The sequence below is a fragment of the Arvicanthis niloticus genome, chromosome 8 (genome assembly GCF_011762505.2).
Source record: "Arvicanthis niloticus isolate mArvNil1 chromosome 8, mArvNil1.pat.X, whole genome shotgun sequence".
Classification (NCBI taxonomy): domain Eukaryota; kingdom Metazoa; phylum Chordata; class Mammalia; order Rodentia; family Muridae; genus Arvicanthis; species Arvicanthis niloticus.
This window is the reverse complement of record NC_047665.1, coordinates 9,949,742-9,963,294: the sequence shown is the minus strand read 5'-3', so window position 1 is coordinate 9,963,294 and position 13,553 is coordinate 9,949,742. Positions and strand designations below refer to the sequence as shown.

The window sequence follows — 13,553 nt, the reverse complement described above, 5'->3', positions numbered from 1 at the left end:
CATTGAGAGCCTTGACCTAAAATAATTAATCAATTAGTTAAATAATTAATTAAAAATTAAGGTAGATGGCTCCTGAGAAACAAGCTCAAGGTTGACTTCTGGCCTCCACATACACATACATGCACCCACATGCATGAACTATGGCCTCCACATACACATACATGCACCCACATGCATGAACTATGGCCTCCACATACACATACATGCACCCACATGCATGAACTATGAAGATATGAAGATAGTTCAGTTAGTAACACGTCTGCTGTATAAGCATGATGAGCTGACACCAGATCTCCAGAACCCCTGTTAAAAAAACTTCAAGTACAGTTGCACATCTGTAACATCTAGTACAGTTGGTGTAGAGATAGGTGACTCCCCAGAGCTCACTGGCCAGCAAGCCTAGACAGTTCAGTGGTCTCCATATGCACACACACCTATAGACACACATACACTGCCTGTGTGTGCACACACACAAATAAATACAAGCAAACATACATACATACATACATACATACATACATACAAACAAACATACATACATACATACAAACATACATACATACATATATACATATAAACATACATACATACATACATACATACATACATACATACATACATACATTTGTGGCTCCAACATTCCCTATTTCAACTCACTGATTCATTCAGTAGAGGTTTGCTGAGCAAGTCCTGCAAGTCACACATCCCAAATACTTATGAATAGACCCAGAGGGCTGAAGAGATGTCTCAGTGATTAAGAGCACTGGCTGCTTTTCCAGAGGACCCAGGTTCACTTCCCAGTACCCACATGGCAACTCACAACCACCTGCAACTCCAGTTCCAGGGAATCCAATGCCATCTCTGTGACAATTTTTTTTCCAATATCAGTAAGTTTTTTAAAAGAGTATAGGAGCATAGAAGAAAACAGCTTCTGTCTGGCAAGGCCTCTGACCTCAGCACAATAACAAGGAGACTGTCCCACCTCGGTCTGATGGTAATAAAGGAAACTGTCCCACAGCAGTGTGACAGGAGAAGGGACGAAGAGGTTAGGGGCAGCCTCTGGCAGTTTTACCTAAAATAATTTTAGAGGGTAAGTTGTGGGCGTTTAAACACTGGCAGCGGGAAGGGCATTCCAGCAGAACAAACAGCGTGTGCAAAGGTATAAAAGCAAGGAAGGATTCCGGCACTCACTGCACAGGGCTGGAAAAGCTTGTATGGCGGTGCTCGTGAGCCATGACAGACATGAGGCTGCAGAGGCCACCAGCCCACTTTTAGGCTCGGTCATGAGGGTCCTTGAATAAGCTTGATGATTTTTTTTCCCTAAAAAACTAAATAACTAGAATCCATTCAAGAATGCTGTGCATAAGTAAAACACAGTTCTGTTTGCATATTTAAAATATCTTTCTGACATGCAAATTAAAACTGCTTTGTGATTCAGTCTCACCTCAGTTAGAATGGCTATCTTTAAAAAAAAAAATGCTGGTGTTGCTGGGGGAGGGCCCCTTATAAACTACAGGTCTAAGCGTGAACCAAGTGTTAGCATTATGGAAATCACATGAAGGTTTCTCAAAAAAATCAAAAATGGGAGGGGCTACTGGGTAACCAGATTATACCAGTCCTGGGCAGGTACCCAAGGAAGTTGAAGCTCTACCAGAAAGGTATTTACAACTCCATGTTTACTGCTGCACTGTTCATAATAGGTAGGAAATGGATCCAGCCTAGACATCTGTCCACAGAGAAATATGTAAAGAAAAGGTGTTGTACGTGCACAATGAAGTCTGACCCCATCTTAAAGAAAACTGAAATCAGGAGATTTGGAGGAAAGTGGGCAGAATTGCACAATGCCATGTTTAGTTTTAGAAACAGACTCAGAAGACAAGAACTATGTTTTCTCTCATTTGCACATCTGAGATTTCAACTTTTATATATGTGAATATTGTCTTAGTCAGGGCTTGTAGTCCTGCACAAAACATCATGACCGAAAAGCAAGATGGGGAGGAAAGGGTTTATTCAGCTCACACTTCCACATTGCTGTTCATCACCAAAGGAAGTCAGGACTGGAACTCACACAGGGCAGGAACTTGGAGGCAGGAGCTGATGCAGAGGCCATGGAGGGGTGCTGCTTACTGGCTTGCTTCCCCTTGTTTGTTCAGCTTGCTTTCTTATAGAACCCAGGACCACCAGCCCAGGGATGGCACCACCCACAATGGGCCCTTCCACTCTTGATCACTAATTGAGAAAATGCCTTAGAGCTGGATCTCATGGAGGCATTTCCTCAAGGGAGGCTCCTTTCTCTGTGATAACTCCAGCTTATGTCAAGTTGACACATAAAACCATCCAGTACAAATATGTTTTGGTGGGAACGGAGGTACAGGCCATGAAACTACAAAGAAGACCATGAGAAGGGAGAAAGAAATCTTAGGTGAGGCAAAACATATGTGCCCAGGAAGCAGAAGAGGGCTACTCTGGGAGGGAAGGGGGCAGCAGAGGTAGGGGAGGGAGAGGACAGGGATCAAAGAAAAAGTGTCAGGTGCCATAAGAAAATCATTTACTATGTCAGTGAAAACTAATGAAAACTTTCCTTCTGTTAAGGTTTCTAATGGCAAAGAGAATCTATGTAGGGGAAACCTGTCACAGTCAACATTTGCCCATAATGGAGCTCGCATCTCATAATTTCCAACCAGAACATATCTTAGCCCCTCCCTCTGCTCACTCCAACCACGTCCTTGTTGTAGAGATGAGAACTTACTTACAGGTGATGTCAATAATAAACCCGTTTGTTTAAATGAAATGAAGCATCCGACCCTGTAACACAGTCTTCATGGGTCCCATTGCCATCTGCCACTTTGCTATTATCTCTGTTCCCAGGGATGTATGAGGTGGCCTCGGCAAATCCTTCCCTGTGGCCGGAGACATCTCCAAATGTTGAGTGCTAATGGGTTCTGTTCTAGCCGGTTCCATACATTTTTCTCATAGTGATTAGAAGCTTAAACCTTTTTTAAATCAGAGATTAATCCTTCGTGTCTAATACTATTTAAATTACAAGTCCCAAATCTTGAACAGCCTACAGCCCAAATGCTACTGCTAAAAATCTGTGCATCCCATGAACATCAATGTGACAAACGGCCAGGCAGAAACCTTAGCAGTATGTCTGTGCTATGACATGCTGTGCCCTCAGTCCTCTGGCAAATAAACAGGTCGTGTTTCCTGTGTAGGGACTTCAAACAAATCTGTACAGCTACATCACATCTACAAAGTGTCACAATCCTGTGACCCACCATGCTGCTTCCTTCAAATGACCTCTGTATGCCAGTCACACCGACAAGCAAGTGTACATTTACTAGTCCAGACTAGGCAAGCCACTGGCTTATGATTCCTGAGACAAATTCTCTAAGGTAAGGAGATTTGGTGGATTAAAATGTTCTGTGCAGATTTGATCATCATGTAGTGGAAGCTTAGGGCAATTTTTATAACCAGGAAGACATAAAATGTCACTTGTTTCTGGAAGGGTGAGTAGCTACAGCAAAAGAGAATTTCCAACCAAGTGTATGCTGAAAATTAATTACATTCCATTTTTTTAAAAAATCAAATGGCAGATCCATTTATACTAAAGGTCAATGTTACGAGATAGTATCCCAGGCTCCCACACACTGCTTCATTCCGATCCTCAGACAACCTGCACAATGAACTTCATCTCCCAAAAAGGGTACATAGGCTCAGAGAAGTAAATATACCCATTTATGCTCACTCGTATTGAAAGAGGACCCTGAACTCTCTGCAGAGGGCTTGGGATAGAAAGTGGAAATGGGAAGAAATGCTGGTGCATGCCTGGCAGGAAGTCACGGGGTTCCCAGAGAAAATGAAGAACTCAGGGAGTCTCTGAAGCTGATTTCACACTGACCTGGTGCTAGGCTGAGCCTTTCCTAAAGAAACCCAAGCAGAAGCCGCCCCTCCCATTGATGGACACACTCAAGTAGGACTCACCGTAATACTTGCTTAGGTCCCGGGAGAAGCCAGGGGCAGGCCTGTGGGATCTTCTGGTTCATTCCCAGGCCCTAACCTCAGGCCTCCTTTCTGTCATGCTTGTTACTATGTGTACATTTAATAAAGGCAGCTTTTTGAATGCAGAAAGAGAAACTCTGAAATTATCTTCATCTTGGTTAAGTATTTCACATATATTGGACATTATTACAATTCCTGACTAGAGTTCAAAAATTAAATATGAGTCTTACCACAACTTTACTTTTACACTTCTCAGAACTCACATTCTTTAGATGGCCTTAGCCGATCCAGAATCGGAGGAACCCAGAGCACAATCTTATTCAAGGTGGACTGAATCTTACAATTCTTTAAAATCACTTCTAAATGCACTATTGAAGAGATACTCTTATGTCAGGTTTCTTCCACTCCACAATGGCAACCTTGCCTGAGCACTGTAGCCCATGGCTGGCTGAGTTTCTGCATTGAACCTGATGTTGATCCTCCAGGAGTAAAGACATCCAGAAGCCATGAAATATGAAGAAAAGGCACAGGTTTTTTCCTAGAGCTCATTCCAGATGTGTTCGCTGAATGCCAGAGCCTGGGAGATGCAAGTGGGACTCTAAAGAGACGCCATCTGCTGTGTGATATTCCAGACTATAAATTTAACCCTTAGTTTTTACATCACCAGCAGCTGAGCCCTTTTCCTTCCTTGGGTTAGCGGGTGAGTAGCACTAGCAGAATTCATGAGTGTGCCTGCTAAGCATTATGGGGATCCCAGCATCACAAGCTGAGTATTCTTTAGAATAGATAATGTCTAGAATGTTTTGAAGTGCCACTCGAATGCATAGTGGTTGCCCTCAGCTACAAAGCCCCAACCACTCAGAGCAAGGCAGTCCTTTCTAAAATTTTTATTCCATTTACAAATAACCTCTTAAAAAGAAAGAGCTAAAAATGAGAACATCTTCAAATCTGAAGAGAGAGAGAGAGAGAGAGAGAAGCAGAATAATTCTTCATGTGAACAAAGGTTTCTTCATAGAACACAGTTAAAATATAAGGAACATGTGTGGCAATGTTTTCCACGTAAACATTCAAAAGCAACCAAGGGCACATAGGAGAGAAATCCCTAACTTTAAAAAAAAAAGGGGGGGGGATATCTGAAGACACCCTCCGTTTTCTTAGCTGTCAACCTGAAACAGTCTAGCTTTTTAAATGAGTTTTAAAAATGCAACAGAGCTCCACTGGGGTTGGTTTGAATTCACAAAATAATTTTATTGTATGTAAGAAAGCATACACGTGGTAGAGCTGAGAAAACATTCAAAGTACGTAACACAGACCCCTGCAAGAGATACTGTTGGCAAGCCAGACAATCTTTTCTTCAGTTCCATCCACATGTTGCAACTGCTTCCAAAGAACACCTTGTAAACATTTTAAACCACAAAAGAAACACTGTTGCAATGCCCCGACTCCAGGGGACTTGATGGTACTTTTTGCAGTCCAGGCTATGACTTGGAAACTAGATTCAAAACCACAGAGAAAAAAAATTAGCATTTGTGGCCAGTGATGCTGATGGCTTTGTGGTGCTCAACACACATGGGGAAGGGGCTCTTCTACTCCCCCCACCAACACAAGTGTATTATGCAACTATGAGGTGCCATTCATTAGAGAGGATACTACATGGATTAAATCACTACAAAACTAGCCCCTTGGGCAGCCGGCTTGGTTAGACCTGGGCAGATGAAGAGCCAGTGATGAGCCGAACTATCGGAGGGGCTGCTATGACCTATGAAGTTACAGCTCATTCACAGTGCTGACATCTTAATCCTGGACAGCCATTTGTTTGTTTCAGAAAGCTATTTCAAGCATGAAATGAGAAATGACAGGGAGGGCCAATTATTTTACATAAATACAAAGTGGCATATGCTCTTCCCCGCCATCCAAAGACAGAAATCTAAAGTTGTATTCTTCTTGAGCTGGCTTTTACATAGTTATTTACAGAAGTGCAAATTCGCCCCGGGGAAAGCCTCTGCCATTTAAAACATTCAGAACACAATAAATAGTCGCTTCTTTTTAAAAAAAAACAGAACTTTTCAGAATTTCTTTGGGGGGGGGGAGAATCATCAGTGGTGTTAGTCACTTCACATCTTGCATGTGTCTGTGTTGAATTACAGAACCACCACAACAATCTTTGCTGTGTTCCCAGAAGTAATTCACAATTCAGGATCTCATAGTCTATGTGTTTGTTTCATTGGCTCATAAAGTGCTAGTACAATGGACAGTTCAGTCTCAGATTTAACATTGGTTTGTTCTATTAAATATGCTAAATATAGATTCACTATGATAGATTTAAAATATTCATATAATACAATAAATAAATAAATAAATAATAAAACCGTTATCAACAATACATCTGTCAATTCTGAGAAAAAAGAAATCCCACTCTTGCTGTAAGGCTCAGTTATTGTTGGAGAAATTAATTAACAAAGGCATGCACCTACCTTTACAATCTGAAAACTGCTCAGACAGTTTTAGCACCTGTTTGGATACAGCGAACTCAGCTCTCACACTTCCTTCCTGGAAAGTTTGATTTTTAAGTGAAGCTGTTTACAGTTGACTTTTGGTCCTATTTTTTTTTTTAACATATATATAATGTCCTAAGATAATGCTTCAAAAAATGATTTCAGAGCCGAAGTCATTTCCCTTGTGGCTAGAGAATACACTGGAATCAGTGAGTTTGAGAAGCTTTGTAATTGTCCGAAAGCAGCAGAGGGATCTCGTGTTAATTCCTTAACAGCAAGCCCTAGGAAACTTGTTACTTCAGAGATGAGAATCCAATATTCAGGTTGAATGCTGTCCACTGTGTGTGACAGGTTGGATCTTTTCTAAAGAGACATCCGTGTCATAGTCCAATATGACTGATAAGGCCGGGGACAGCTTCTCCAGTGGCTTAGCTATTCCACCAGCCTCCTCCTTCTTCAGGTCCTCAGAGGAGCCCACAGCGTGAGGGATCAGGTACACCAGATTACAGTCCTTGGAGATGGATCCTCGGGGCTCATGGTGGCTGGAAAACATCACAGCCCCATTGTTGTTGATGCTTACTGTCTCTATGGCATTATTTGTTGTAGGGCAGAGTCTGTAGCATCCTAAGAGGGTTGAAAATGCCTTCTGAAAATCAGCATTAAAAGCATAAATAATGGGGTTCAGGGAGGAATTTGCCCACCCAAACCACACAAATACATCGAAGGTGATGGAATCAATGCAGAATGGCTGCGTCTCCTCAGAGCCACAGAAGGGTACCATACAGTTTGAAATGAAGAAAGGGAGCCAGCAGCATACAAATACCCCCATGATCACAGACAGTGTCTTCAGGACTTTAGTCTCTCTCTTAAAAGACATCTTAAAGGAACTTTCTGACTGGGAGCATTCGACAGGGTTTCCATTACCTGTAGTGGTCTGGCAATTCTTGGCATGGACCGCTGCCCTCTCCAAGGCTGAGATGCGCCGGATTTGCTTCTGAGCAATCCTGTAGATACTGGTGTAGGTGACGATCATAATGGCTACGGGGATGTAAAAGCTTATGAGGGACGATGAAATGGCATATGTCCTGCTCAACCTTGTGTCACAGTTGTCATCCTCAGTGTCTTCCAGGTCAGTAAAATTGCCATCCAAGGGCCATGTGGGTTTTGCCTTGTGCCAGCTTAGCTGCACAGGGATGAAGGATATGAGAACAGACAGAGTCCATGCTACACTAATCAGGATGAAGGCTGCCTTGGGGGTCATCTTCCTCTCATACTGGAAAGGGCTGGAGATAGCCCAGTACCTGTCCACGCTGATCACACAGAGGTTAAGGATGGATGCCGTGGAGCACATGATGTCGAAGGCTACCCAAATGTTACAGAAGGACCCAAAGGGCCAGAAGCCAGCAATCTCAGCCACAGCCTTCCAGGGCATGACCAAGACAGCCACCAAGAGGTCTGACACAGCTAAAGAGATGACAAAGAAGTTGGTCACCTTGGACCTCAGGTGTCGAAACCTGATGACAGCGGCACAGACTAAGGTATTCCCCAGGAGAGTGGACAGGATGAGCAGCGACAGGAAACAGGCTGTGAGGATGCGAAAGGAGAAATCCCTCTCCACTGGCAGCCCGGCCTCATCCATGGTAGAAGTGTTAGGAGCCATCTTCCAGAAGGAAAACACTTCTGGTGGCTTGGCCCTCAAGTTCTTGACCAGGCTTAGCCGGACTTCCCCCAATCACTCACCACCCAGCCCCTTGTCCAGCCCCAGTTGCTGCCCGAACTAAAGGACAGTGGTGTTCAACCAGGAGCATCCCTGTAGCAATCCACGCCATGCCGGTAAAAAGACTCCCTTGCCTTCCACCTGTCTTCTGGGTTCAGTGCTCCAGGTCACTGGCCCTGGCATCGGCTGGTCCCTAGATTCCCCCCGAGGTGCGCATAGGCTTTTAAACGTACTCTAAGAGTCTGAGACCTCTTCCTGGTCAATTTCAGTCACTTTTCAGGGATGCTGCCTCTTCTTCTGAGGCACAGCCTAAAATACATGTATTTTACATCCAAGCCCCTGGCGCCACATCTCTCCAAATGCCCTAAAAAGGCAAAGGGAAACACAAAGTCGTTCACCAAGACTCTGCAGACTCTTTTGGCTACGCAAACTCCCAGCCCATCACCTCCTGGATGAGTCCATCAAGACCACCTACCTTGCTTTAGGGTCACTGCTCCCCAAACCCCTGGAGCTCCCACATTGAGTCCCGCCAGCATAGCAAATGTTCCCCTCTTGATGCAGAAAAATCTCTGGGACGGATTTGGGAAAGGAATCCCAGACCAGGTATCCAGGGAAGCAGCGCCCCTCCTGCTACCTTGCCCACCTATAGATTGCTGTCCCCCCCCCCCTTACCCCAGAGGGTTCTCGGAGCTTCCTTGGGAGAAGAACCTCCAGGACTAGTCACTGGGGCAGCTTTCTGTCCTGTCCAAGGGAGCCCAGAGCTGGGCACCCCTTTGGCTCCTCGTTCTTAGGGCAGGATCCTGAGCCTCCCCGTGGCGCCACCCGCTTGCTCCCTGTCAGCAGTGGCAGGAGCTCCAGGCAAGCACAGCAGCTAGGGCGAGGAAACCGGGCCGGCTGGGTTCAGGCGGGGCACAGCCCACCCCGCCTCCGCGTCCCCTCCCGGCCCTGGTGGTGGGCTGAGCTTGACAGGTAGAGTGGCGGGCGACAGCCACACGTGGTTCACTAAAGGCACACCTGGAGCAGGGGTATGGGATGCCTACCTAATCGCCGTGTCTTCTCTGGCTACCTCGGCTGCCCAGGGGACCCCCGGCAGAAGACAAAACCCGAAGGACAAATCCTGATGCTCAAATCAAGTAAACCAAACTCACTCAACGCATCTTTGGGTCAACCCCCAAGTTCTACTAAAAGCCCGGGATCAGAGCCGACCCTGCCCACACCCACACCCTGCTAGCCCTGGACACTGCCCCTATAGCTGCGCTGTCTTTGATTGCCCCGCAGCAGGGGTATGTGGAGCCCCCGGACGAGAGTGCTCACCGATCTGGGAGGCCACGCTCCTCGATTCTGCTAACTCTGCGCCAGCTCTTGGGGCGCTCGCTCTGCGCTCCGCGCTCCGCGCTCCACCCGCAAAGGCGCTTCTGCGGTCAACTCACGAGTGCAGCCCGTGACCCGCGCCCCGCAAGCACCCCAAACACGGTGCCGCACGCTCAGCAGGTACCCGGCGCCCTCTGTCGGTGCCTATGGTTTCCTGCACCCCGCCTGCCCCTAGCAGGTTCAGACCACAGAGGCCTCAGCCAAGATGCAGGGCCTTGACCCTGCTTTTCTCTGTCCCCAACTGCCAGAATCTGTATGATGAGAGGCAGGTCTTCAGCACTCTGAGCTCCCTCGCTTGAAATACCCCTTAAAAACTCACAAGAGTAGGAAGTCCCTTTGGCTAGCATTTTATTCTCTAAGCCACGATTTTCCTTTTGTGTACCCTGTGTGCCAAAGCTGGAGCAGCAGTAGAAACGACATGTCAATTTACTTTGCAAGTGAGCAGAGCATAAACCCATCAGCCTCTGTGTCCCCTAAACACACACACACACACACCCCTCATGATGCTCGGCCTCTTGCAAAACTCCTTCCTTATAGACTTGCACCGCCCCATTTCATCTGTGAGGAAAGTGATGCTCAGGTGATGCTCAGAGAGAATGTGGGGTCTACTCGGCGTTAACACAGTAGCTGACAAGAACGGTAGCCTGTCTGCCTGACTGTCACTTGCACGACCATGTCTAGTACGGAGCCCACTCTCTAAACAATTACCACAGGGATAAAGTAGAGACAGAAATGTGTGGCCCCAGGAAACGTTTAGTGCATAGACCCAACCCCAGAGTGCCTTCCCATCTCTGTGAAAAGAGATTGAGCATGGAACTGGGAAATCACTTTGCCTGGACTCCTGTGCTTACTGATGTAAGAATTAAATGAGATATTTATTTAAGAGTTGGGCACCAGCAGAAGGCGGAAGAACAGATGCTCCAACGTTTTGAAGTAGAGGGAGTGTCCAGGTGTTCAGAGGTCTCTATAAATTGGCTAAGTTTTAGAAGCTATGCTTTGTGCTTCCCACAATTATAGTTAACTCAGTCATTATGGATTTCTGACGGGGTTGAAAACTTATAGCCTCATAGCCAATCCTGGCTATTTACCTTGAGAGAAAAGATTTGAGTGGATGGTCTTCAGCTGACATTCATCCTAAAGCCAGGTTCAGAACTAAATGTTTTAGTTAGGATAGATGACAGAGGTGCTGGTTAGTCAACAAAATGATGGGCTGGGTATTAGGACTATCTTGTACCTCACTGGTACAAATCGGCATAATTATGCTCTAATTGTATTTTGAGAGAAAAGTTTCATTTTAACAGGAAGAGTGATATGTAGGAGGAGCTAATGTGGGAGGAATACTGAGAGAAAGAGAAGGAGTAAGAAGAGGAGAAGGAGAGGAGAAGCTAGGTGATGAAAGAGAAAAAGAGAGGGGAGACAGGGAGGCAGATGTTCATGTATCTCCACCAGTCAAAGATAGTTGATATATCTAGGTTGGGTAGTGGGTTACACCTCTGATTGAACAATACCAAACTTATAAAGCCTATGATTAACATTTTTAAAAATGTATAAATGCAAAAAAGGGAAAGGGAGCATGAGATAGGGGTTTTCTAAGAGGGAGAATGGGGAAAGGGGATGGCATCTGAAGTGTAAATAAAATATCTAATAAAAATGGAAAAAAATAAAACAAAAAAATAAATCTTGCCGTATACTCAAAATGTCAAAATAAATAAATAAATAAAAAAATAAAACTCAAGCCCTCAAAAAAAAAAAAAAAAAAAAAAAAAAAAAAAAAAAAAAAGAGTTGGGCACCAGATATGGACTTGTTCAGCCCTTGGTGGCCAGAAATTCTTCAGGGACCAGTTTTTTGTTTTGTTTTGTTTTGTTTTTTTAAAGAAAAAAAAAAAGTAGTCTTGTCTCCATAAGAACCACACACCACACTGAATGCCCGAATTTTCTCTAAATAACCTAAATAGCTATCCTAATTATCCAGTAAAAATCAGATATTGGTTTTGGATGTAGTCAAATGATTGACACAGATCCTCCTCCACCTGTGCTCCCAGTTCTCTCCTCCCACTAACAGCCTCGCTACACAAAGTTCCAGGGACTCATGATCAGACGTATACCCCAAGGACTACATGCCTTTAGAACAGTGGTTCTCAACTTTGCTAATGTGGTGACTCCCAACCATAAAATTCTTTTGTTGCACTCTATAACTGTAATTTTGTTACTACTATGAGTCATAATATAAATATGTGATAAACAGGCTGATATATGACCCCCCCCCCAAGGGGTCAAGACTCACAAGTTGAGAACCTCTGCTTTAGAGCCTTGAGTCAGCAAAACAGAAAACCTCTAGAGGGTTCTCGCCTCTGCGACAGTCACTTTCTGAGCAATTGGACCTTTATTTCACCATGCTTCTTCATTTTTCAAACCAGTAAACACAAATTAGAGGATGTTTCCAATCCAAGATGGTCGTGGGAGTCTGGAATTGCAACTCCTCATGCTCTACCTACCCTGCAATTCCCTGAAATAAGGAAGATAAGGACGAGGGGCCTCTGGAAGCACAGGGAAGTTTTACTCCTCAAATTACCCATATTGTCACCTCTAAGTTCCATTGCTACAATCCTAAGTGTTATTGCTTTGTTGCCTCTTCAAGTTCCAGCTGGAGGAGCACTTTCCCTCCCTGAGGGAGTCCTCCCTCCTCCAGCACACTCAGTCCTACCCTAAAGGACCCAGAAGCTCCCCAAGCCTCTGGAAAATGGCCACTGCTCTTTAAAGTAGGATGCCAGCCATACTAAGGCTGGCATCACTTTGCCTGCACTGCCAGTCCCCAGCAAAAGAATTCATATAAAATGGGAGGAAAGGCTAATCGTGGTGCACTGGACAACCCTGGTTTCTTCCAACACCAGCAGCTACTCTGATTGAAAATGCTTCTAAGTTATTAAAACCAGCCCAAACTTGTCTTCATCTTCTTCGCTGTCAGTTACCGCTTTGCTCGTGATATTTCTCCACCCTAGGAAAACATCAGCCATTTTGATATACAAGCATCAGGTTGTCTACTTTCCTGAAAGAAATCAGCAGGAAAATAGAAGATGCCTGTGAACAGCAGAGATGGGAGAAGGAAGAGATGTAGTCCTAAAGAATCCATTTGTTTCTCATCCACGGGAAACTAGAGTGTTGGATTATTTCTCTCTGATTCTGTAATTTGGAAACAGACACTCAGGACTCTTTTCTGTCAGGCTTAGGTCACTGGCTTGTGAGTGCAGTCCCTAGAAGGACAGGAAAGAGTAAAGGGTAGCTTAAATCTCAGGATTTCAACCACACATGGTATGAACATCAGGGGGATTCTCAAAGTTTGGCTAGAGATTTGGTTTTTGTTTTGTTTTCTGTTTCCCCCCCTTTTGGAGTCAAAGGGAGGCAAAACCTTCCAATTTATTCTTTTAAAAAATCTCCCTACAAACAGTAAGAACATGAATATAAATGCAAGCAGATATTAGCATTTGATCATGCTGGAAACGTAGACTCAAACACAAAAGCATCTTTGTCTCCCAAATCAGCAGTCTTTGTCGGCATGCTGTGATTTATGCACGGTGAGGAGGTAAAGGTTAAAAAGATGTTTTCAATAACTTTTTTATTTTAGGATTGTAAACGTCAGTGAATATAGAAGGCACTGTCAGACAAAATGCACTGTCAAGTGTTCTCGAACGTTGTGTGTAGGCAGCTTCTGGGATTATTAAAACTGGCTTACTAAAGACCTAAAATGGTTGCTTGCAGTGTCCGAGAAGAGTGTCGATAGCTTGATCCTCAGCAAGTGACTACATTACTCCTTACAGACAATAAATCCCTAATCCCATGTCCTGTTTTCATCTCCCGTAGCTATCATATGACTTTAAATCAATGCATGTCCCTTTGGGTAAAACTTGACAACTAGAGTGACCACTACATTTACTATGGTTCTGTCACTCATCTTTTATAGGCTTAGCTGA

General features: G+C 44.6%; 1 protein-coding gene across 5 annotated transcripts; it reads right to left on the bottom strand.

The window, feature by feature from the left end:
• Positions 1-5,225: 5,225 nt before the first annotated feature.
• On the bottom strand, positions 5,226-9,680 carry Drd1 (dopamine receptor D1). Of its 5 annotated transcripts, none has more exons than XR_013112052.1 (3): positions 9,529-9,680; positions 6,477-8,578; positions 5,226-5,494 (listed from the first exon to the last, which is right to left on the bottom strand). XR_013112052.1 is itself a non-coding variant. In XM_076939012.1 (3 exons), the coding sequence occupies exons 2-3, from the start codon at positions 8,155-8,157 to the stop codon at positions 6,817-6,819; spliced, it is 1,041 nt and encodes a 346-aa protein (XP_076795127.1). In that variant the 5' UTR covers positions 8,158-8,578; positions 9,529-9,680; the 3' UTR covers positions 5,226-6,816. The 5 variants fall into 5 exon arrangements, 4 of the variants coding, with proteins under 4 accessions (XP_076795127.1, XP_034366783.1, XP_076795126.1 ...); XM_076939012.1 differs by having other exon boundaries at positions 5,226-7,121; positions 7,422-8,578; XM_034510892.2 differs by having other exon boundaries at positions 5,226-8,578.
• Positions 9,681-13,553: the final 3,873 nt, after the last annotated feature.

Coding starts and splice junctions, on each gene's coding strand:
- Drd1 (XM_034510892.2), bottom strand. CDS start 8,157: ATGGCTCCTAACACTTCTACCATGGATGAGGCCGGGCTGCCAGTGGAG.